Source organism: Oncorhynchus tshawytscha, linkage group LG23, assembly GCF_018296145.1.
Source record: "Oncorhynchus tshawytscha isolate Ot180627B linkage group LG23, Otsh_v2.0, whole genome shotgun sequence".
Lineage (NCBI taxonomy): Eukaryota > Metazoa > Chordata > Actinopteri > Salmoniformes > Salmonidae > Oncorhynchus > Oncorhynchus tshawytscha.
In genome coordinates, this window is record NC_056451.1 from 25,535,035 (window position 1) to 25,558,622 (window position 23,588).

The 23,588-nt window shown below is 44.1% G+C and overlaps 1 protein-coding gene across 2 annotated transcripts; it reads left to right on the forward strand.

Moving 5' to 3' along the window:
• The first annotated feature begins 1,973 nt into the window (after positions 1-1,973).
• LOC112247690 (C-Jun-amino-terminal kinase-interacting protein 4) lies at positions 1,974-23,570 on the forward strand. 2 transcript variants are annotated; one of them, XM_042305023.1, is made up of 29 exons: positions 1,975-2,170; positions 2,445-2,490; positions 3,556-3,668; positions 3,818-4,012; positions 4,204-4,324; positions 8,695-8,765; positions 8,941-9,008; positions 9,171-9,240; positions 9,334-9,509; positions 9,774-10,018; positions 10,338-10,395; positions 10,615-10,767; positions 10,887-10,926; positions 11,044-11,171; positions 11,289-11,342; positions 11,679-11,813; positions 12,221-12,356; positions 17,213-17,299; positions 17,405-17,452; positions 18,008-18,149; positions 18,357-18,399; positions 18,504-18,584; positions 18,725-18,792; positions 19,984-20,132; positions 20,226-20,397; positions 20,561-20,674; positions 20,780-20,878; positions 22,122-22,226; positions 22,302-23,570. In XM_042305023.1, the coding sequence occupies exons 3-29, from the start codon at positions 3,576-3,578 to the stop codon at positions 22,409-22,411; spliced, it is 2,961 nt and encodes a 986-aa protein (XP_042160957.1). In that variant the 5' UTR covers positions 1,975-2,170; positions 2,445-2,490; positions 3,556-3,575; the 3' UTR covers positions 22,412-23,570. The 2 variants fall into 2 exon arrangements, with proteins under 2 accessions (XP_042160956.1, XP_042160957.1); XM_042305022.1 differs by lacking the exon at positions 2,445-2,490 and having other exon boundaries at positions 1,974-2,170.
• The last annotated feature ends 18 nt before the right edge of the window (positions 23,571-23,588 follow it).

Consider the following 23,588-nt stretch of genomic DNA (forward strand, 5'->3'; position numbering starts at 1 on the left):
GGGAAATCAAATTTTATTGGTCACATAGACGTATTTAGCAGATGTTATTGAGGGTGTAGCGAAATGCTTGTGTTTCTAGCTCCGACAGTGCAGTAATATCTAACAATATCTAACAATTTCACAACATATTTCCCAATACACACAAATCTATGTAAAGGAATGGAATTAAGAACATATAAATATATGGGCAAGCAATGTCAGAGCGGCATAGACGAAGAGAGTAGAATAGAATACAGTATATACATATGAGATGAGTAATGCAAATTATGAAAGTGACTAGTGTGCCATTTATTATTATTATTAAAGTGACTAGTGTGCCATGTATTAAAGGGGCAAGTGATTTCAAGTCTATGTATATAGGGCAGCAGCCTCTAATGTGCTAGTGATGGCTATTTAACTGATGACCTTGAGATCGAAGCTGTCTCTCGGTCCCAGCTTTGATGCACCTGTACTGACTTCGCCTTCTGGATAATAGCGGGGTGAACAGGCAGTGGCTTGGGTGGTTGTTGTCCTTGATATTTTTTGCCTTCCTGTGACATTGGGTGCTGTAGGTATCCTGGAGGGCAGGTAGTTTGCCCCCGGTGATGCACTCGGCAGACCTTGTCTACTTGTCCACAGGACAGCCCTGTGGTTTCGGGCGGTGCAGTTGCCATTCTTCACCATGCTGTCTGTGTCGGTGGACCATTTCAGTTTGTCAGTGATGTGTACTCCAAGGAACTTGAAGCTTTCCACCTTCTCCACTGCGGTCACGTCGATGTGGATAGGGGGGTGCTCCCTCTGCTGTTTCCTGAAGTTGTTGTTGTTGTTGTTTTGTTGACAATAAGAGAGAGAAAACACTGAGTGTGCTCTTTCATGACATAGACTGACCAGGTGAATCCAGGTGAAATCTATGACCTCTTATTGATGTCACCTGTTAAATCCACTTCATGTCTCAGTTGTCTCAAGGCTTAAAAATCCTTATTTAACCTGTCTCCCCTTCATCTAGGCTGATTGGATTGTGTATGTGTGCCATTCAGCGGGTAGACCGGCAAAACAAAAGATTGAAGTGCCTTTGAATGGGGTATGGTAGTAGGTGCCACGTGCACTGGTTTGAGTGTGTCAAGAATTGCAATGCTCAACCGTTTCCTGTGTGTATCAAGAATGGTCCACCACCCAAAGGACATCCAGCCAACTTAACACAAATGTGGGAAGCATTGGAGTCAACATGGGCTAGCATCCCTGTGGAATGCTTTCAACACTTCAGAGTCCATGCCCCGATGAATTGAGGCTGTTCTGAGGGCAAAGGGGGGTGCAAACTCAATAGTAGGAAGGTGTTCCTAATGTTTTGTACAATCAGTGTACATACATACATACATACATACATACATACATACATACATACATACATACATACATACATACATACATACAGATAGACTGACAGGAGACAAAGGGAAATGTGTGTTTGCCTCCATCTGCTGGAGAATGTACTGTACTCATTCTTCACGCCCTTGCTAGCAATACTCAAAACTAGTTTAATTTTCTATAGTTCATGCAAAGGCCTATGAATTGCCTGACAGTACTGAGTTTCACTGGCACATTTCCTTCGCTTCCCCAAAACATTTGTTATTACGGTAGTAACTCATGTTATGAAGAAAGGAAACTTTCAGCACATAGTCAGCAGGATTTTCTGTAAAAACACAACCTGATCTGGTTAATCTACAGTAGCCCATGGCATGACTGCTGTATATGAAATTGGATACCTGGCCACGTCTTTGCAAACATCTGCTGGTTTTCTGCAGTGTTCAGTTGTTCACACATACTATACTTGATTAAAGGGTGAAAGGTCATATGTGAAAAATTCTGATAGGTATTAGAGAAGGTCACCTGACAATCCTTCAACGTTCCCCTCGTCACGTGTCATTGTTCAAATTATAAACTTTTTTCCCTCTCTTGAGAACAAGACCAGCCCATGTCCCGCCTCTTGTACACGACCGTTGAACACTGCAGACAGTCTTATCACTCTGATAGGCCAGAACAGGAATTCGATCAAATGAGTCGCAATTAAACTACACCCCTTTCTTTAAACTCGTTTTTAGGAGTAATTGATATATTCTCCAACGTGAACTACTCGAATATGACCTGTTTCAACAAATGATATACAAGTTTTGGGAACTAAAGAGACGCAACGGTAAGTTAAGACATAAAAAGACAGTGAACGTTTTGGTGCAGTTCCCCCGAACTACAGTAGGCTGAACAGTTGGCCAAATAAAATGAAAATGATCTCGTAAGATCTATAAATCATCATGTTATTGTACTTCAGACCGGCTAGATCGAGTTGGTGTTTATTGCTTAGGCTGCATCGTCGATTATTCTTTGGACGTCCGTGTGTTGCTGTCATTCAATATCTCGCGTGTGCGTGTGCGTGTGCGTGTGTGTGTGTGTGTGTGTGTGTACTTTTGTAGTACATACCGTACCCAGCAACACAAACTACCAATTCAGCCACAGGTGGTAAGTGTTTGTACAGTGTGAATCGTTTTGGAGGACAGATTGCATAATAATCTGACAGTTACTTTAGAATAACAACACAACAATAACAAGAAAGAAACCCCATCAATGATCTACATATCCAGGGACAAGGCTTGCCAGACATTGGTCTAGGTCACTTGGGATCTGCTGCCTGTAGGTGTGAGGCCTAGACCAGGGTAGTGGGTACTGTCATGTGTTTTCATCCCCAGTTAGGAGCCTGGTGGTGTGAGGCCTAGACCAGGGTAGTGGGTACTGTCGTGTGTTTTGATCCCCAGTTAGGAGCCTGGTGGTGTGAGGCATAGACCAGGGTAGTGGGTACTGTCGGATGTTTTCATCCCCAGTTAGCCTGGTGGTGGCAGGAGGAGGGATCTGTGAGGAGGACAGGTGTGCCTGCTAGGGCAAATCAGGTTGGGAAACACCCTAAGTCGCTGTGTGTGAATTAAAAGGAGTATGCTTACTAACCGTGCATGGAGTCATTTTGCTTAGTAATACTAATGTTAAGTCGTTCTGATTCTGCATACTGCCAAGTCACTTGTATAACGGCACAACCTGTTATTGGAGAGAGCAACAGACATGTAGAAGTAGACAAGACTCATAGTGTGAATAAAGTAACTAACTCGATACACACTGTATCACTTCTATATCTAGAGTTCACATTCTGTCCCTCACAGTGGGACACAGGAAACTAAGAGAAAGGGAAACAGATGATGGTGATTTGATTGTTGGAAAGGGGTTTTTACTTCTAAAAATATAAATTTAGTATGTACCTGCAAGCCTATATTTCCACTGACATTGTATAAATGATTATGTACCCCCCCCTGACATCAGCTTCAACTAGAGCAGAGGCATTAAGAAGAATAGGGGGGTCATTTACTGTAGAAATGGAGGAAGGACCGTGTACAGTAGAGAGATGGATGAAATGAGAGTAGACATGAGTGTGAGAGGTCTAGATAAACTAGTTGGGTAGGTATTTATATATGAGGAAGAAGTGTATTGACAGACACACAGTTCATATACTCGTATCAGCTGAGACCCATTCACTTATAGACAGAGAGAGACAGAGCGGGATGGAGTGTGGAGAGAGTATCGTGTCTGGGGAGCTGGATCTGGACCCTGACATTGTGAGTGAAGAGGCTGGGAAACTGTACTCAGAACTACAGGTAAACACACATCACATTCACCACTCAACTGCTTTCTGTCCTATCGCCCCTTTCCTGCTTCTCTTTCTCCTAGCTGGCTTTTCATTCCTCTGTCTCTTTTCCATCACCACCCACACTCATCTGATGCTACCCCCCCATCCCTGCTACAGACAGTGATAGAGACCCATGGCGTAGGGGTTGTGGAGTCCCTGGTGCCCATCCTAGTATGGGTCCTGGAGGGTCTGGCCAGCTGCAGAGCCCAGCTCAGAGAGAGGGAGGACGAGGCTGAGAGAGAGAAAGGAGAGAGAGATGAGCTGTTGGAGAGATACCAGAGTGAGAAACTACTGAGGAGAGAGAGCCAGGAGGTGAGAGGGGATGGAAGTGTTTGTTTGGTTTGTTGTTGTTTAAAAAACAATTATGCTAATGTTATATGGAGTCAGGGTTTGGGGTCAATTCATTTTCTTCTCAGTAATTTCAGGATGTTGATTAAAATGCATAAATAAAACGTTTCATATAGTATCATTCATTTTGATACATGTTTGTTTTTTGCCTTTAGCGGTATCTGGAGTTGGATGACCAGATTGAGCAGGAGCGGAGGACGATGAGGGGAAGAGAGAAGGAGAGAGAGAGGAGGGAAAAAGAACTGGAGAAAAAGGCCAGAGAGCAGGCTGACCAATGTGAGTGTCTGACTGGGTCACCTCGTACTGGAAGAATACTTTTCCTTTAACTAGTTGGACACAAAGGATTTACTTCAGACGCCCGACAAGGCCCTCATCCCCGTCATTCGCTTGAGAAAGAGATGGAGATCTCGTGAACGTAGGTCTGGGTGTCTTGTAAGGATCCGACTGCGAGTGGGTAATCTGTCCTTACCATCGGTCCTGTTAGCCAACGTACAATCATTTGATAATAAAATAAATAGACAGACATGTATATCCTACCGACGGGACATTAAATACTGTAATACCTTATGTTTCATCGCGTCACGACGACATGATTAACATACGGCTGGTGGGTTTTACACTTTTTCGGCAGGTTAGAACAGCTGCCTCTGGTAAGACAAGGGGTGACGGTCTGTGTATATTTGTAAACAACAGCTGGTGCATGAATCTAAAGAAGTCTTGAGGTTTTGCTCACCTGAGGTAGAGTATCTCATGATAAGCTGTAGACCACACAATTTACCAAGATAGTTTATCTATATTCTTCATAGCTGTCTATTTACCACCACAAACCGATGCTGGCACTAGGACCGCACTCAATGAGCTGTGTACGGCCATAAGCAAACAGGAAAATGCTTAGCCAGAGGTGGCGCTCCTAGTGGCCGGGGACTTTAATGCAGGAAAAATTTAATCCGTTTAACCTCATTTCTACCAGCATGTTAAATGTGCAACCAGAGGGAAAAAAACAAGTCCACACACAGAGAAGTGTACAAAGCTCTCCCTCACCCTCCATTTGGCAAATCTAACCATAATTCTATCCTCCTGATTCCTGCTTACAAGCAAAAACTAAAGCAGGAAGCACCCGTGACTCGGTCAATAAAAACGTGGTCAGATGAAGCAGATGCTAAGCTACAGGACTGTTTTGCTAGCACAGACTGGAATATGTTCTGGGATTCCTCCGATGGCATTGAGTACACCACCACATCAGTCACTGGCTTCATCAATAAGTGCATTGACGACATCGTCCCCACAGTGACTGTATGTGCATACCCCAACCAGAAGCCATGGATTATAGACAACAGCCGCACTGAGCTAATGGGTAAAGCTGCCGCTTTCAAGGAGCAGGACTTGCTATGCCCTCCGACGAACCATCAAACAGGTAAAGCGTCAATACAGGACTAAGATTTAATCGTACTACAAGGGCTTCCAACGCTCGTCGGATGTGGCAGGGCTTGCAAACTATTACAGACTACAAAGGGAAGCACAGCCGCGAGCTGCCCAAGTGACACAAGCCTACCAGACGAGCTAAATTACTTCTATGCTTGCTTCGAGGCAAGTAACACTGAAACATGCATGAGAGCATCAGCTGTTCCAGGCGACTGTGTGATCACGCTCTCCGTAGCCGATGTGAGTAAGACCTTTAAACAAGTCAACATTCAGACGGATTACCAGGATGTGTACTCCAAGCATCCGCTGACCAACTGGCAAGTGTCTTCACTGACATTTTCAACCTGTCCCCGTCTGAGTCTATAATACCAACATGTTTCAATCAGACCACCATAGTCCCTGTGCTCAAGAACACTAAGGTAACCTGCCTAAATGACTACCGACCCGTAGCACTCACGTCTGTAGCAATGAAGTGCTTTCAAAGGCTGGTCATGGCTCACATCAACACCATTATCCCAGATAACACCTACGTGAGAATGCTATTCATTGACTACAGCTCAGTGTTCAACACCATAGTGCCCTCAAATCTCATCACTAGGCTTAGGACCCTGGGACTAAACGCCTCCCTCTGCAATTGGATCCTGGACTTCCTGACAGGCCGCCCCCAGGTGGTAAGGATAGGTAACAACACATCCGCCATGCTGATCCTCAACACAGGGGGCCCTCAGGGGTGTGTGCTCAGTCCCCTCCTGTACTCCCTGTTCACTCATGACTGCATGGCCAGGCACGACTCCAAAACCATAAGTAAGTTTGCCGATGACACAACAGTGGTAGGCCTCATCACCGACAGCGATGAGACAGCCTTTAGGGAGGAGGTGAGAGACTTGGCCGTGTGGTAACAGGACAACACCCTCTCCCTCAACGTGATCAAGACAAAGGAGATGATTGTGTACTACAGGAAAAGGAGGACCGAGCACGCCCCCATTGTCATCGATGGGGCTGTAGTGGCGTGGGTTGAGAGCTTCAAGTTACTTGGTGTCCACATCACCAACAAACTATCATGGTCCAAACACACCAAGACAGACGTGAAGAGGGCATGACAAAGTCTATTCCCCCCCAGGAGACTGAAAAGATTTGAAATGGATCCTCAGATCCTCAAAGTTCTACAGCTGCACCATCGAGAGCATCAAGACTGGTTGGATCACTGCCTGGTATGGCAACTGCTCGGCCTCCGACCGCAAGGCACTACAGAGGGTAATGCGTACGGCCCAGTACATCATTGCGGCCAAGGAACCTGCCATCCAGGACCTCTATACCAGGCGGTGTCAAAGGAAGGCCCTAAAAGTTGTCAAAGACTCCAGCCACTCTAGTCATAAACTGTTCTCTCTGCTACCGCACAGCAAGCAGTACCAGAGCACCAAGTCTAGGTCCAAAAGGCTTCTTAACAGCTTCTACCCCTAAGCCATAAGATTTCTGAACAGCTAATCAAATGGCTACCCAGACTATTTTCATTGCCCCCTCCCCTGTACGCTGTTGCTACTCTCTGTTAATTGTCTATGTATAGTCACTTTAACTCTACCTACATGTACATATTACCTCGACTAACCTGTGCCCCCGCACATTGACTCTGTAAGGGCTTGTAAGTAAGCATTTCACTGTAAGGTCTACTACACCTGTTGTATTTGGTGCATGTGACAAATTAAATTTGTCTTGGATTAAAAAAAAGTGAGGTAAACAATCAGAAATTAACAGTAAACATTACACTCACAAAATAATAAAGATATTTCAAATGTTCTGTTATGACGATGTACAGTCATGGCCAAAAGTTTTGAGAATGACACAAATATTAATTTTCACAAAGTCTGCTGCCTCAGTTTGTATGATAGCAATTTGCATATACTCCAGAATGTTATGAAGAGTGATCAGATGAATTGCAATTAATAGCAAAGTCCCTCATTGCCATGCAAATGAACTGAATCCCCCAAAAAACATTTCCACTGCATTTCTGCAGATGGCTTCAGGGTGCCCAAGAAAGTCCAGCAAGCGCCAGGACCGTTTCCTAAAGTTGATTCAGCTGCGGGATCGGGGCACCACCAGTACAGAGCTTGCTCAGGAATGGCAGCAGGCAGGTGTGAGTGCATCTGCACACACAGTGAGGCAAAGACTTTTGGAGGATGGCCTGGTGTCAGGAAGGGCAGCAAAGAAGCCATTTCTCTCCAGGAAAAACATCAGGGTCAGACGGATATTCTGCAAAAGGTACAGGGATTGGACTGTTGAGGACTGGGGTCCGGAGAAGACAAGGTGAGCTCTACCATCAGTCCTGTGTCATGCCAACAGTAAAGCATCCTGAGACATTTCATGTGTGGGGTTGCTTCTCTGCCAAGGGAGTGGGCTCACTCACAATTTTGCCTAAGAACACAGCCATGAATAAAGAATGGTACCAACACATCCACCGAGAGCAACTTCTCCCAACCATCCAGGAACAGTTTGGTGACGAACAATGCCTTTTCCAGCATGATGCACCTTGCCATTATGAAAAAGTGATAACTAAGTGGCTCGGGGAACAAAACATCAATATTTTGGGTCCATGGCCAGGAAACTCCCCAGGGTTTAATCCCATTGAGAACTTGTGGTAAATCCTCAAGAGGTGGGTGGACAAACAAAAACCAACAAATTCTGACAAACTCCAAGCATTGATTATGCAAGAATGGGCTGCCATCAGTCAGGATGTGGCCCAGAAGTTAATTGACAGCATGCCAGGGCGGATTGCAGAGGTCTTGAAAAAGAAGGGTCAACACTGCAAATATTGACTCTTCGCATCAACTTCATGTAATTGTCAATAAAAGCCTTTGACACTTATGAAATGCTTGTAATTATACTTCAGTATTCCATAGTAACATCTGACAAAAATATCTAAAGACACTGAAGCAGCAAACTTTGTGGAAATTAATATTTGTGTCTTTCTCAAAACTTTTGGCCACAACTGTACAGTGTTGTAACAATCTCTATTTCTCTCTATTTTCATGCCTTACCCTCTTCATGTCCGTGTAGATTATTTTATATTATTTGATTCACTTCCTTCATTCACGTCCTTTTTGTTACAAACTGAGGATGTTTGGTAAGACCATGGCAAGTAGGCTACGGCAGAATCTGACTGGCACCCTTTGTCATTGAGACGTACTGTATGTGATGCTAATTGCTACTGTGTGTTGTTTCTGTGACAGTGGTGGCCTTGGAGGAGCAGAGGGCTGGACTGGGCAGAGAGTTGAACACACTGAAGCACACTCACAACAAGGTCAGACGACAGCATGTTTAGACTGATGAGGCTGTTTGGGACTCAACCTCTGTGTACTCTTCTATCAGCTTCTGTCCGTCATTGGAAATGCATTTTATTATTCCCCTGTCCCTCCTGTTGTCCTTCTTTTTCTCTCTCCATTTTCACATTTTCTCTCTCTCTCGCTGTCTCTCAGTTGGTGCTCAGTTATAAGGATCTGCTGGAAAGGAAAAGGGATCTAGAGAGAGAGGGATCTCCATTAAGGTTAGCCACCACTCAATTCAGTTAATGACTACAACCACATGGAATGGTATTCAGTCTTTCCATTCTAAAGAGATAAAGAAATCTCTCACTGTGGTTGATTCATTTGATGGTTTCTGATTTTCACTGCATTATGATGTCACAATGGGCCCTGTCTGTCTTTAGTAACCATGTGCGCTCCAAGAATTCACAATCTACCCAGGGCCAGTCAGAATCCTGTGTTAGCGGGCAGGAGGTACGTTCTCTAGATTTGATAACCTCTGTACTGTCTTGTAGCAGTAGTATTTTTCTATGGAAGTTGTCCTTACTGACTCCTCCCCTTTTCAAGCTAACTGATCGAAGGCCAGAAACACCTCCTGATTCTGTCCTGTTGGAAGAACCGGTAACCAAGGACGATAGGGTGATTGACATTGTCGTAAAGCCAGACATAGATGCGTCCTTCATCAATGACATCATAAGCTCCACCCCTGAGCTGGCGAAGTTTCATGGCCTTATGAATGCCAGGTATGTCCTATATGTGTTCACTTACAGTGCAAGATGAACTGGACTGACTTTATTGCATTACCGTGAAAGCTTTTCTTTTACACATTCATAACAATAAACCAATTCAGCCACAACTAGTTACCTGTAAATCAGACTACTTCCCTTCACAGGTCTGTCATGGTTCAGAAAGACTCTTGATGGGACATCTCCCCAACACACACTTTACTGTTGGACAAACTGACACCTACTGCCCCCAACCTTTTCTCTGTTACCCATGTTCCCTAGCACCCCGGTCCGAGCAGACGTCTCTGATTGGCTCTTTGACGAGACCAAGACCAGCATGGAGGAAGAAATGAAGGAGGTGGAGGAGAAAGAGGAAGGAGGAGCAAAGCAGGAGAAGGAAGGAGAGGACAAGGAGGATATGAATAGTCTGGAATGGGAGCTGAGGAACACAGAGTCTGTGTTCTCAGAGCTGTCAGAGCTGAGTCGGGAATACGTAGAGAGTGTGGACCAGGGGGCCAGTGTCAGAGGTACGGCCATTAGGCAAGGGCACACCTACGCCCCCTGTTTGCAGTGAAACACTGCACTGGTTGTTCACATAAGATGAAACATAGGCCCTTTGTTCTCTTAACACATACAACCTTTATTTTACAGCCAGAGGAAGGCTAGGGGGAACGAGCTGAGGCAGATGGAGGGGGTATCTTAGGCAGTGCTGGGCAGTAGGCACAAGTTAGAGTGGACTGAAGTGTCAATGTCATGAGATCTGGCATGTGCAATTAAAAGTTAGGGTTACGGTATGGGTTAATGCTTTTTGTGGTGAGAACTGTTTGTTTTTTCTTGTCTGTGCAGGCAGCACCGACCAGTTTGAGGAGATTCTTTCTCAGTATGAGGAACTGAAACACACCCAGTAAGTCCCCGCGTTTATCCCACCGTTATTAGTACCCTACTATGTCTAGTCCTGTATGACTAACTGTGTGTGTAGGGGGCTTACCATTCACTATGCCTCTGTTTCATTTAGATATGTTGACAGAGTGCACATTGGGCCTGAAGTAAAACTGGGCACAACGGGTCCTTTGTTTACTGTATTTTCTCTCACTCTTACATCGTCTCCCTCTACCTCTCCCAGTGAGTTAGTGAATGCGGCCCGGAAAGCACTGATCTCTCGTGTGGAGGAGCTGACCAATGAGAGGTCAGCTCTTAAAGTGGAGGTGACTTCCTGCCAGGAGACTGTCACCCGATTGGTGGGAAGAATGAAGGACATGGAGGAGGAAACTAAGAGGTACACAACTCTAGTGTCAGGTCGTTAATGGTTGGCAGCATGAGACAACAAAGGTATACAAACAATATTTGTTCATGTGGTGTGATTCATTGATTGTGTGTGTTTCTGCTCTTCTGTAGACTTCGGAAAGAACTGGAAGCAAATCAATCAGATGATGATGTAAGAGGGCTTCCTTTGTGTTGTCTCTTTATATTCTGCTAATAGATGTGTTGTAACCTTTTTCTGTTTCTCTAATGGACTTGTACTCTAACTAGAATGTTCATCTGTTACCCATAGTCCTCTCTGCCCATATCGCTGCGTCAGTTCTCTCGTTCGGAGATGTCCCGTGTTGTCATGGAGAAGAACCAGTATAAGGAGCGTTTGTTTGAGCTGCAGGAGGCTGTGAGACGCAGTCAGACCATTCGGTAACCACACCTGCCTGTCTCCCCCATAGAAGTAGACTGACAGGAGGTTTCATAGTCCTGTGGAGAAGGGAATAACTCATTTTTCTCCATCTCATATCAGTCATCCCTTCTTTTCAGGGTCTCCCAAGAAGAGAGGATCACAGAGAGAGAGAGGACTAGTGTATGGAGAAGGTGAGAGCGAGGGAGTGAAGAATCAGGAAGGAAAAGACGACTGTTTTTAATTTGGCAATTATTGCAGTGAAGAAGTCCACAGATGCTGTTTAAACCTTGAGCTGCTAACAGGCACACAACCACACATATTTGTCCTGGGCCTGGCTCTGACCCCTGACTTCACAACATTTAGCTCAATAGCTGTTCATATTTACCTTTGGCTACACAGTCTCTAGCCCAAGCACATGACCAGAGTGCCTATGGGAAAGTAATACTTATTGTATTCCTGTGAGGTCGGCAGGGTTTCTGGTCCATTGCAGTCAAATGAACCATTAACTGTCTCTCTGTCCATTCAAGATTCAACCGTTTGTTTGGCCTGAACAAGAACCCCTTGGTTCCGTCCGCTGCTCTAGCGCTGGCCCTGCCGACGTCCCTCACTCACTCACCAATGGGGTCTCCACGGAAACTGGCTGTCAGTACAACTCAGACTGAGTACGTTGATTTTAATTTTATTTAACCTTTCTTTCTTTAACTAGGCAAGTCAGTTAAGAACACATTTGTATTTACTATGACGGCCTAGTGGGTTAACTGCCTTGTTCAAGGGCAGAACGACAGATTCTTACCTTGTCAGCTCGGGGATTTGATCCACCAACCTTTCGGTTACTGGCCCTAGGCTCCAACCACTAGGCTACCTGCTGCCCCATGATAATGGGATTACATGTCTATGGCGCTCTTTTCAACTGCTCAAAGTGCTTTACATTATAAGGTTTGAAGTGAACTCCCCTCTACTACCATAGGTTACATTAGTAACTATCATAAAGCAGTACATCTTTTTAAACCACTCTCTCACCTACTGCCCCCTCTTCCCCTCTGTTCTTCCTCTTCCCGCTTCCTCCCAGTGGTGCCTCCCCTGCTGCAGCCCTGTCTCCGCGGGTCAGGAGGAGGGAGCTGTACAGAGACATCCGCTCCCATGTCTGGGGAACCCTGGGAAAACGCCAGGTTCATGGCTGGAGCATGCCGCGGTCACACACACGGGTAAACACGCATACATACAGTTGAAGTCGGAAGTTTACAAACACTTAGGTTGGAGTCATTAAAACTTGTTTCTCAACCACTCCACACATTTCTTGTTAACAAACTATAGTTTTGGCAAGATGGCTAGGACATCTTCTTTGTGCATGACACAAGTAATTATTCCAACAATTGTTTACAGACAGATTATTTCACTTATAATTCACTGCATCACAATTCCAGTGGGTCAGACGTTTACATACACTAAGTTGCCTGTGCCTTTAAACAGCTTGTAAAATTCCAGAAAATGTTGTCATGGCTTTAGAAGCTTCTGATAGGCTAATTGACAACATTTGAGTCAAATGGAGGTGTACCTGCGGATGTATTTCAAGGACTACCTTCAAACTCAGTGCCTCTTTGCTTGACATCATGGGAAAATCAAAAGAAATCAGCCAAGACCTCATGAAAACAATTGTAGACCTCCACAAGTCTAGTTCATCCTTGGGAGCAATTTCCAAACGCCTGAAGGTACCACGTTCCTCTGTACAAACAATATTACGCAAGTATAAACACCATGGGACCATGAAGCCGTCATCATGCTCAGGAAGGAGATGCGTTCTGTCTCCTAGAGATGAACGTACTTTGGTGCGAAAAGTGCAAATCAATCCCAGAACAACAGCAAAGGACCGTGTGAAGATGCTGGAGGAAACAGGTACAAAAGTATCTATATCCACAGAAAAAACGAGTCCTATATCAACATAACCTGAAAGGCCGCTCAGCAAGGAAGAAGCCACTGCTCCAAAACCGCCATAAAAAAGCCAGACTACGGTTTGCAACTGCACTTGGGGACAACGATTGTTCTTGTTGGAGAAATTTCCTCTGGTCTGATGAAACAAAAATAGAACTGTTTGGCCATAATGACCACCGTTATGTTTGGAGGAAAAAGGGGGAGGATTGCAAGCCGAAGAATACCATCCCAACCGTGAAGCACGGGGGTGGCAGCATCATGTTGTGGGGGTGCTTTGCTAAAAGAGGGAATGGTGCACTTCACAAAATAGATGGCATCATGAGGTAGGAAAATTATGTGGATATATTGAAGCAACTTCTCAAGACATCAGTCAGGAAGTTAAAGCTTGGTCGCAAATGGGTCTTCCAAATGGACAATGTCCCAAAGCATACTTTCAAATTTGTGGCAAAATGGCTTAAGGACAACAAAGTCAAGGTATTGGAGTAGCCATGACAAAGCCCTGACCTCACTCCCATAGAAAATTTGTGGGCAGAACGGAAAAAGTGTGTGCGAGCATGGAGGCCTACAAACCTGACTCGGTTACACCAGCTCTGTCAGGAGTAATGGGCCAAAATCCCCCCCAATTTATTTGGGGAAGCTTGTGGAAGGCTACCCGAAACGTTTGACCCAAGTTAAACAATTGAGAGGCAATGCTACCAAATACTAATTGAGTGTAAACTTCTGACCCACTGGGAATGTGATGAAAGAAATAAAAGCTGAAATAAATCCTTCTCTATACTATCTATACTGACATTTCACATTCTTAAAACAAAGTGATCCTAACTGACCTAAAACAGGGCATTTTTACTAGGATTAAATGTCAGGAATGGTAAAAAAATGAGTTTAAATGTATTTGGCTAAGGTGTATGTAAACTTCCGACTTCAACTGTACAGTGCCTTCAGAAAGTATTCACACCCCTTGACTTTTCCACGTTTTGTTGAGTTACAAAGTGGGATTAAATAGATTTAACTCTCATTTTTTGACAACAATCTACAAACAATAATCTGTAATGTCAAAGTGGGAGAAAAATTATAATATTTGTAAAAGATTTATGGAAAATAAAACACTAATCTATCTTGATTACGTAAGTATTCAACCCCTGAGTCAATACATGTTAGAATCACCTTTGGCAGCGATTTATAGCGAGATTATAAATAGTATTTTCGGGCTAAATCTCTAAGAAGCATGGCACACCTGGATACACTATTTGCCCATTTATTATTATTTAAAAAATGATTCATGCTCTGTCATGTTGGTTGTTGGTCATTGCTAGACAGACATTTTAAAAGTTTGGCATCTTCAAGTTTATTTAAGTCAAAACTGAATGTTCCTGAGTGGCCTAGTTAGAATTTCGTCTTGGTAAGCAACTCCAGTGTATATTTGTGTTTTAGGTTATTGTCTTGCTGAAAGGTGAATTTGTCTCCCAGTGTCTGTTGGAAATCAGACTGAGCCAGGTTTTCCTCTAGGATTTTGTCTGTGCTTAGCTCTATTACAAACACTTTTATCCTAAAAAACTCCCTAGTCCTTGCAGATGACAAGCATACCCATAACATGATGCAGCCACCACCATGCTTGAAAATATGAAGTGTTACTCAGTTATGTGTTGTTCTGGATTTGCACCAAAACATAACGCTTCGTATTCAGAACAAAAGATGAATTTCTTTGCCACATGTTTTCCAGTATTACTTTAGTGCCTTATAGCAAACAGGATGCATGTTTTCCAGTATTGCTTTAGTTCCTTATAGCAAACAGGATACATGTTTTCCAGTATTACCTTAGTGCCTTATAGCAAACAGGATGCATGTTTTGGACTATTTTTATTCTGTACAGTCTTCCTCATTTCTCTCTGTCATTTAGGTCAGTATTGTGGAGTAACTACAATGTTGTTAATCAATCTTCAGTTTCCTATCACAGCCAGTAAATGTTTAAAATCACCATTGGCCTTGTGGTGAAATCCTTGAGCGGTTTCCTTCTTCTCCTGCAACTGGGTTAGGAAGGACGCCTGTATCTTTGTAGTGACTGAGTGTATTGATACACCATCCAAAGTGTAATTAATAACTTCTCCATGCTCAAGAGAGATGCTCAATGTCTGCTTTTTTGCCCTTCTTTGCGAGGCATTGGAAAAAATCCCTGGTCTTTGTGGTTGAATCGGTGCTTGAAATTCACTACTCTACTGAGGGACCTTCCAGATAACTGTATGTGTGAGGTACAGAGATGGAGTGGTCATTCAAAACAGAGTTCACACAGAATGAATCCATGCAAGTTGTGATTTGTTAAGCAACACTTTTACTCCTGAATTTATTTAGGCTTGCCATACCAAAGGGGTTGAATACATACAGTGGGGAGAACAAGTATTTGATACACTGCCGATTTAGCAGGTTTTCCTACTTAAAGCATGTAGAGGTCTGTAATTTCTATCATAGGTACACTTCAACTGTGAGAGACAGTATCTAAAACAAAATCCAGAAAATCTCATTGTATGATGTTTAAGTAATTAATTTTCATTTTATTGCATGACATAAGTATTTGATACATCAGAAAAGCAGAACTTAATATTTGGTACAGAAACCTTTGTTTGCAATTACAGAGATCATACGTTTCCTGTAGTTCTTGACCAGGTTTGCACACACTGTAGCAGAGATTTTGGCCCACTCCTCCATGCAGACCTTCTCCAGATCCTTCAGGTTTCGGGGCGGTCACCTCTCCTTAGTTGCCCTGGCTGTGTGTTTCGGCTCGTTGTCATGCTGGAAGACCCAGCCACGACCCATCTTCAATGCTCTAACTGAGGGAAGGAGGTTGTTGGCCAAGATCTTGCGATACATGGCCCCATCCATCCTCCCCTCAATACGGTGCAGTCGTTCTGTCCCCGTCCTGTCCCCTGCAGAAAAGCATCCCCAAAGAATGTTTCCACCTCCATGCTTCACGGTTGGGATGGTGTTCTTGGGGTTGTACTCATCCTTCTTCAAAACACGGCGAGTGGAGTTTAGACCAAAAAGCTCTATTTTTGTCTCATCGGACCACATGACCTTCTCCCATTCCTCCTCTGGATCATCCAGATGGTCATTGGCAAACTTCAGAAGGGCCTGGACATGCGCTGGCTTGAGCAGGGGGACCTTGCGTGCGCTGCAGGATTTTAATCCATGACGGCGTAGTGTGTTACTAATGGTTTTCTTTGACTGTGGTCTCAGCTCTCTTCAGGTGATTGACCAGGTCCTGCCGTGTAGTTCTGGACTGATCCCTCACCTTCCTCATGATCATTGATGCCCCACGAGGTGAGATCTTGCATGGAGCCCCAGACCGAGGGTGATTGACCGTCATCTTGAACTTCTTCCATTTTCTAATAATTGCGCCAACAGTTGTTGCCTTCTCACCAAGCTGCTTGCCTATTGTCCTGTAGCCCATCCTAGCCTTGTGCAGGTCTACAATTTTATCCCTGATATCCTTACACAGCTCTCTGGTCTTGGCCATTGTGGAGAGGTTGGAGTCTGTTTGATTGAGTGTGTGGACAGGTGTCTTTTATACAGGTAACGAGTGGAGAACAGGAGGGCTTCTTAAAGAAACATTAACAGGTCTGTGAGAGACGGAATTCTTATTGGTTGGTAGGTGATCAAATACTTATGTCATGCAATAAAATGCAAATTAATTACTTAAAAATCATACAATGTGATTTTCTGGATTTTTGTTTGAGATTCCGTCTCTCACAGTTGAGGTGTACCTATGATAAAAATTACAGACCCCTACATGCTTTGTAAGTAGGAAAACCTGCAAAATCGGCAGTGTATCAAATACTTGTTCTCCCCACTGTATAAACTCAAGACATTTCAGCTTTTCATTTTTTATTTATTTGCATAATTCCACTGTGACATGGGGTATTATGTGTAGATCAGTGACACACACTCTCAATTGAATCCATTTTAAATTCAGGCAGTAACACATCAAAATGTGGAAAAAGTCAAGGGGTGTGAATAGTTTCTGAAGACACTGTAGGTAAACACAATATTTACTTCAGAGGTGAAAATACTCACACCGACTGTGGAAGTAGACACAAACCTTAATCTGGTGCATACAGTAGATTGTGTGGGATTATTGCAGGATTCCTTAGAGCCGACCCCTGAGCCCAAAGATGTGCCTGTCCTAGTGCAGCTCAGACTGATGGACCAAAGAGATTCTACAGCCAAGGTAGGACATACTATTCAGAAACATGTCTACAGTCAGTGCTATGGTTCTTAACCCAGACAGTCTTTTCCCAGAAGACAGTCCATAACTTGTGTTTTTTCTCTGTAGCTAAACTGTGCTGTTGCTGTCACACCTGAGATCTCAGGCGAGACAACGGTAAGGTGGTCATTACCGTCAAATTACTAGTTCTAGTCACAGTAACTACCACTTGCAGTACCATCTAACCACTGTTTTCAGATCATGTCATGCCAATGGTTTTCTCAATGCCAAATTGACCAACTAGCTCTTACTGACACTTCTTGTAGATCTGGGAGGTTTGATAGGTAGAATCAATATGGTAGTAGCTCCATGTCCACTGACAGGCTAGATGGAACCATGTTGGTTAGCATACTGTTTACACCCATCCACACCTTTTTAGGTCTCCACACATATGCCTAGTGGGTAGGGATTAGGGCAGTGTTTCCCCAGCTCGGTCCTGGGGACTCCAAGGTGTTTCGGTTTTTGCCCTAGCACCACACAGCTGATTCAAATGATCAACTCATCACTAAGCTTTGATTACATGAATCCGCTGTGCAGTGCTAGGGGAAAAAAAGCTAAACGTGCACCCCTTGGAGTCTCCAGGACCGAGTTTGGGAAACACTGAGCTAGGGGTTGATCTGTCATTTTTCAGTAGTAGGCATCACTCCCTCTCTCTTCCATCCACCCTGTCAGTGTGCTGTGTGGGTGGTCTCTGGTCCCGCCTCCAGTAGTGATATCACAGTAATCAACCCTGCACGGTCCAATACGGTGCTGGATCAGTTCAGCCTCCCGCCCACCTCGCCCGCCCTATGCATCTGTGCTGTGCCCCCTACTGGTCAGTGCTATCTATTACTCTCCGGGTAAAAGTTATCCTTGGGCACAGATCTAGGATCAGCTTACCAATTTTAGATTTCTGTAGACTTGTTAACCATAGCCACCATCATTTCCAAATCACCACTCAACTAGTTATTTCCATTAACAATGCTTTAAACACTGGCAATGCTATCAGCTTACCGTCTCTGTTCGGTTTCTGTGTCATCAGGTGAGACCTCAGGAACTGTGTGGATTGGAACTCAGGAAGGAAGGTGAGGTGTGGAGATCAGAACCATGCTGTTCCATGACAATGTTAAACAATTGACAGTTTCTCATTCTCCCTCTCTCCTCTTTTTCTTTTTTCCTCCATTCCCAGTGTGTTAGTCCACTCCGCGTCCACAGCTAGGAGGCGCTGTCTGCAGTCTATCTCTCTGTCTGAGGGTGTGCACTCTCTCACGTGAGAACTCCTGTACCCAGTCCGATATAGACCGCGAGCCCCTACAGTTGGACACTTGGATGACTCGATCTGAAAGGATAATTGTGTACCAGTTTGAATATTGCTTTATTTATGTTTACTTTCAACTCTAAACCTTTCAGGTATTCACATGGTCAAGTCATTGCTGGATTAGCCAATGGGACGCTTGCATTCTTCTCGCACAACCCAGGTAATTCCCCCTCTCAGGTTACTGTCAGGATCAGGTCAGGCTACTGTCAGGATCAGGTCAGGCTACTGTCAGGATCAGGTCGGGCTACTGTCAGGATCAGGTCGGGCTACTGTCAGGATCAGGTCGGGCTACTGTCAGGATCAGGTCGGGCTACTGTCAGGATCAGGTCGGGCTACTGTCAGGATCAGGTCGGGCTACTGTCAGGATCAGGTCGGGCTACTGTCAGGATCAGGTCGGGCTACTGTCAGGATCAGGTCGGGCTACTGTCAGGATCAGGTCGGGCTACTGTCAGGATCAGGTCGGGCTACTGTCAGGATCAGGTCGGGCTACTGTCAGGATCAGGTCGGGCTACTGTCAGGATCAGGTCGGGCTACTGTCAGGATCAGGTCGGGCTACTGTCAGGATCAGGTCGGGCTACTGTCAGGATCAGGTCGGGCTACTGTCAGGATCAGGTCGGGCTACTGTCAGGATCAGGTCGGGCTACTGTCAGGATCAGGTCGGGCTACTGTCAGGATCGGGTCGGGCTACTGTCAGGATCGGTCAGGCTACTGTCAGGATCAGGTCAGGCTACTGTCAGGCTACTGTCTGGATCGGGTCAGGCTACTGTCTGGATCGGGTCAGGATCGGGTCAGGCTACTGTCAGGCTACTCGTCAGCATCGGGTCAGGCTACTGTCAGCATCGGGTCAGGCTACTGTCAGGATCGGGTCAGGCTACTGTCAGGATCGGGTCAGGATCGGGTCAGGCTACTGTCAGGATCGGATCAGGCTATGGTCAGGATCGGGTCAGGTTCCTGTCAGGATCAGGTCAGGCTCCTGTCAGGATCTGGTCAGGCCACTGTCAGGATCATATCAGTGCATATAAAGGAAAGGAGGGAAGAAGTGGTACCATTTAAGTTTGAGATACGATGGTTCTTGCTAGAAGGGATACAGTTTGTCAGAATGGACTTTTTGTAACAGGTTAGGAGAACTTACGGGTTAAGAGAATTAGCATAGCCGGTTAGGATAATTAGGTTAAGTTTAAGAAAAGGGTTAGGGTTAGCTAAAATGCAAAAAAAAAAATATATATATATATATATATATATATATATATTTTGATGTCAATTTGACAAACTTCATACCATCTATCCATGACCAGATACAACCTGTGATTGTAAGAGACTAATGATGACTAATCATCACTATATTTGACAGGTGGATGGGATCTCCAATCACATGAGCTTTTGCCTCTGGGATCAACTCCACTGCAGCCCATTCGCTGTTGCCTAGCGAAGGGGGCGGGCTTATGGGTAGGATACTGGAATCGGGTTCATGTGGTCAATGTCGAGAATAGAAAAGTGGAGGTAAGAGTTTGACGAACCTGAAAATATTGTGTGTGTGAATTCAGAATGGTTTGTACTTTGTATTATTTTGTCTATTTCCCACCTCTCTTTCAGCAAACTTTAACCGTTTCGGAGCGCAGTGAGCAGCAGGTGCGTTTCCTGTGTGCGGCAGGAAGTGGTGTGTGGACGTCCTGCCGGCTCGACCCTACACTCAGGCTTTTTGATTGGTCCACTGGCCGGCCTCTGCAGGATGTGGATCTGACCCCTCTGGTCACCAAAACACTGGGTAGGAGCATGAACAGGATTCTCAGTTCATGAATCTGTTAATGTTTTATATTGCTGATGTGAGCATGTAATGGCCGACATATAATTTAATGTATAACTTTGAATTAATTTTCTTCAATTTTGCTTGATAAGTTCCTGACTGTTTGGCTCTCTGTTTCCTCCAGGCCCTGCCTTCTTGTCTCTCTCTCCACTCCAGATCTCGTCCCTCACCTTCATCTCTGGCCGGCTGTGGGTGGGAACAGGAAGTGGCGCCATCTTCTCCATCCCTGTGTCTCTCAGTGAGTGCTGACCACTGAGACCCAGGGGTCAACAACAGAATGACCTGAGAGATAATGACCTTACACTGGTCACATCTCAATTGTCTTCTTCTCTGCGTTCCATAGGTTCAGAGTCTGCCTCTATACCATACTGCTTTTTGGCGGCAGCACAACTGTGTTACCATGGACACCGCCAGGCTGTCAAGTTCATCATTGCTGCACCTGGTGAAAATCTCTTATCGTTGTTCATTCATTCACTGTTGTGTAACAATGCAGTTATTCTACAGCGGGGCTATTCAACTGGCGGCCCACGGCCCATATCCGGCCCATTTATTAATTTACCCTGGCCCTTTGATCAATTCTAAACATTAATCAAAGATCTGCAAAAAAAATCCCCTCAAAAATCTGACGTTCAGTGTCAAAATGACAAGCACTATGGTGGTTGTCTATAGTGTAGTTTCTAGTGTTTTCTGTGGTTTCTAGCGCCTATGTGGCATGTTGATAATTTTTTCTTTATATGAATTTGGCTCTAGTGTTTGAACGGTTTAAGCTACAACATATTATGACCCCATTCCTGAAAGCTACGACTCTCAGGAACACTACGTGCCTTCTGTTTCCCTCTCTGATGCTCACAAGGGCTTGTTAGAAGGGAGTGGGACAAATTAATGCACCTAATGACTGAGAAATTAATTCAAAGCTTCCGTCCCTCAGACTGGAATTTGGCATCACCTGATTTTACATATCTTTGTGTTCTTTATTAAGATGCCTAGTTTTCCGATTTTAAAATAACCTAATTACATTTAAGAAGCTTTTAATAGTTAAAATAATGAGCAAGTTTTGTGACTTCCTTTTCAATGATGAGCATTTTTGGGCTGCACCTCGACTCACGTTGGTTGAGCGCCCTCCACTTCATTCCTAATTACTTTTTGCAACATTTCATTTGAAGAAAAGTGCTTTATTGGTGATGTGCGTTGCTTTTTTTTTATACGGTTCTTCCGAACATTAATTGCATGTGGAAAATGTCCATCCCCCTTGCAATGAACCTTTTTACATCTGTCCCCAGTAGGAATATAGTTGAATAGCCCTGTTCTACAGTATTACATGCTATGCAGTTATTGCATAGTTATTAAAAAGTATTATATTGTGATACTATGTAGTTATTACATAGTTATTAGACAGTATTATATTGTGCTACTATGCAGTTATTGCATAGTTATTAAAAAGTATTATATTGTGATACTATGTAGTTATTACATGGTTATTAGACAGTATTATATTGTGCTACTATGCAGTTATTGCATAGTTATTAAAAAGTATTATATTGTGCTACTATGTAGTTATTACATAGTTATTAGACAGTATTATATTGTGCTACTATGCAGTTATTGCATAGTTATTCGGTAGTATTATATTGTGATACTATGCAGTTATTACATGGTTATTAGTATTCTATATCTCTGTTCCCCAGGCTGTGTGACCAGCTTTTCTACAATAGGAGGCGGTGCTGTAACTCTAGTCTCTACCTCTCAACTCATTCTCAGTGGAGGAGAGGGCTACATCAACTTCCGTATCGGTGAGTTGGGGACATCACGTGATTGTCATTAGAGTGGTTGTCTAACTGACTCTGTCTCCCTCTTACCTTTTCCAGGGGACGATGCGAATGACGGTGCACCCGAAGCTGCTCCACTGCGATCAGACCGCAGTCACATGATCATCTGGCAGAGCCCCACCCCCTCCCTGCCCAGCTCTGCCCTTTGACCACACCCACATCCAGTCTAGAATGAGACAAGGAAGGATTAGACAGAGATGTCATACACGAGACCAGGAAGTACAAATGGGAGCCATGTTTTAATTGGCTTCATTCACTAGGAGTTCCATTTGGATTTTTGTTCTAGAATCTTGGGATTAAATTAAGACATCACAGCTTAATCCTTCTTGTCTCACTCTGTTATTCAGTTGCTACCCTCATCCCTTGACTAAACCTTTCACCTAGTTAAGCCAGTCTCCTCTGTGTGTGCCTTAATATGATTTGACAATCGTTGCTGTGAGATTGGTCATTGTACAATGTTTTGTGTTTTTTGTGAAACGTTTCCTCATCATGGTAATCATATATGGGCGGCAGGTAGCCTAGCTGTTAAGAGTGTTGGGCCAGTAACCCAAAGATCGCTGGTTCGAAAACCCGAGCCGACTATGTCAAAAATCGGTCTGTGCACATGATGAGCAAGGCACTTAACCCTAATTACTCCTGTAAATCACTCTGGATAAGAGCGTCTGCTAAATGACTCAAATGTAAATATCATCATCACTGTAGCAAAGTATTTTACAGTAAGAGTCTCTGACTTTTGGTTGGTTGGTTAGTTAAGAATGGTTAGGGTTTGTGTGCAATCGGAGTGTGCAAAACATGCACACTCAGATTCATATCATCATTCCATGACGTTTGATCAAACTCGTTTACATTGATACTGAGATGTAGTGTTGAAGCTGCTGGGTTCCTAGTAACTATTGTTGCATAAGACCCTGGCCTTCAGTTCCCATTGCATGCTGGGTAAATCTACAGCGTAACTGCACTTTATTATCATCTCTCTGTGTGTGTGTGTGTGTGCGTGTGTGTCAAATCTTTTGAAATTATTGGCTAATCCTCTTGAAGATTCTAGGGGGAAAAAAACTGCTAGTATTTCTCCCAGAGAAATGATCTTATGTCTGCTCGTCATGACCTTGTGAAGCACATGATTTTTTTGTTTTGTTCTAAGTTTTCATTTGCAGAGCGATATGGGAGTGGAAGTCTCAAAAGATACTTAAAGTATTTTATGCAGTATTTGAAAGAGTGTTTGTGTGTGACTCGTGTCTGAAAATGTTCATCATAACTGGACTCTATGCAAGATAATCTATGAAAAATAAACTTTTGTAAATACTTTCATAAAAGATCTGTTTTCAA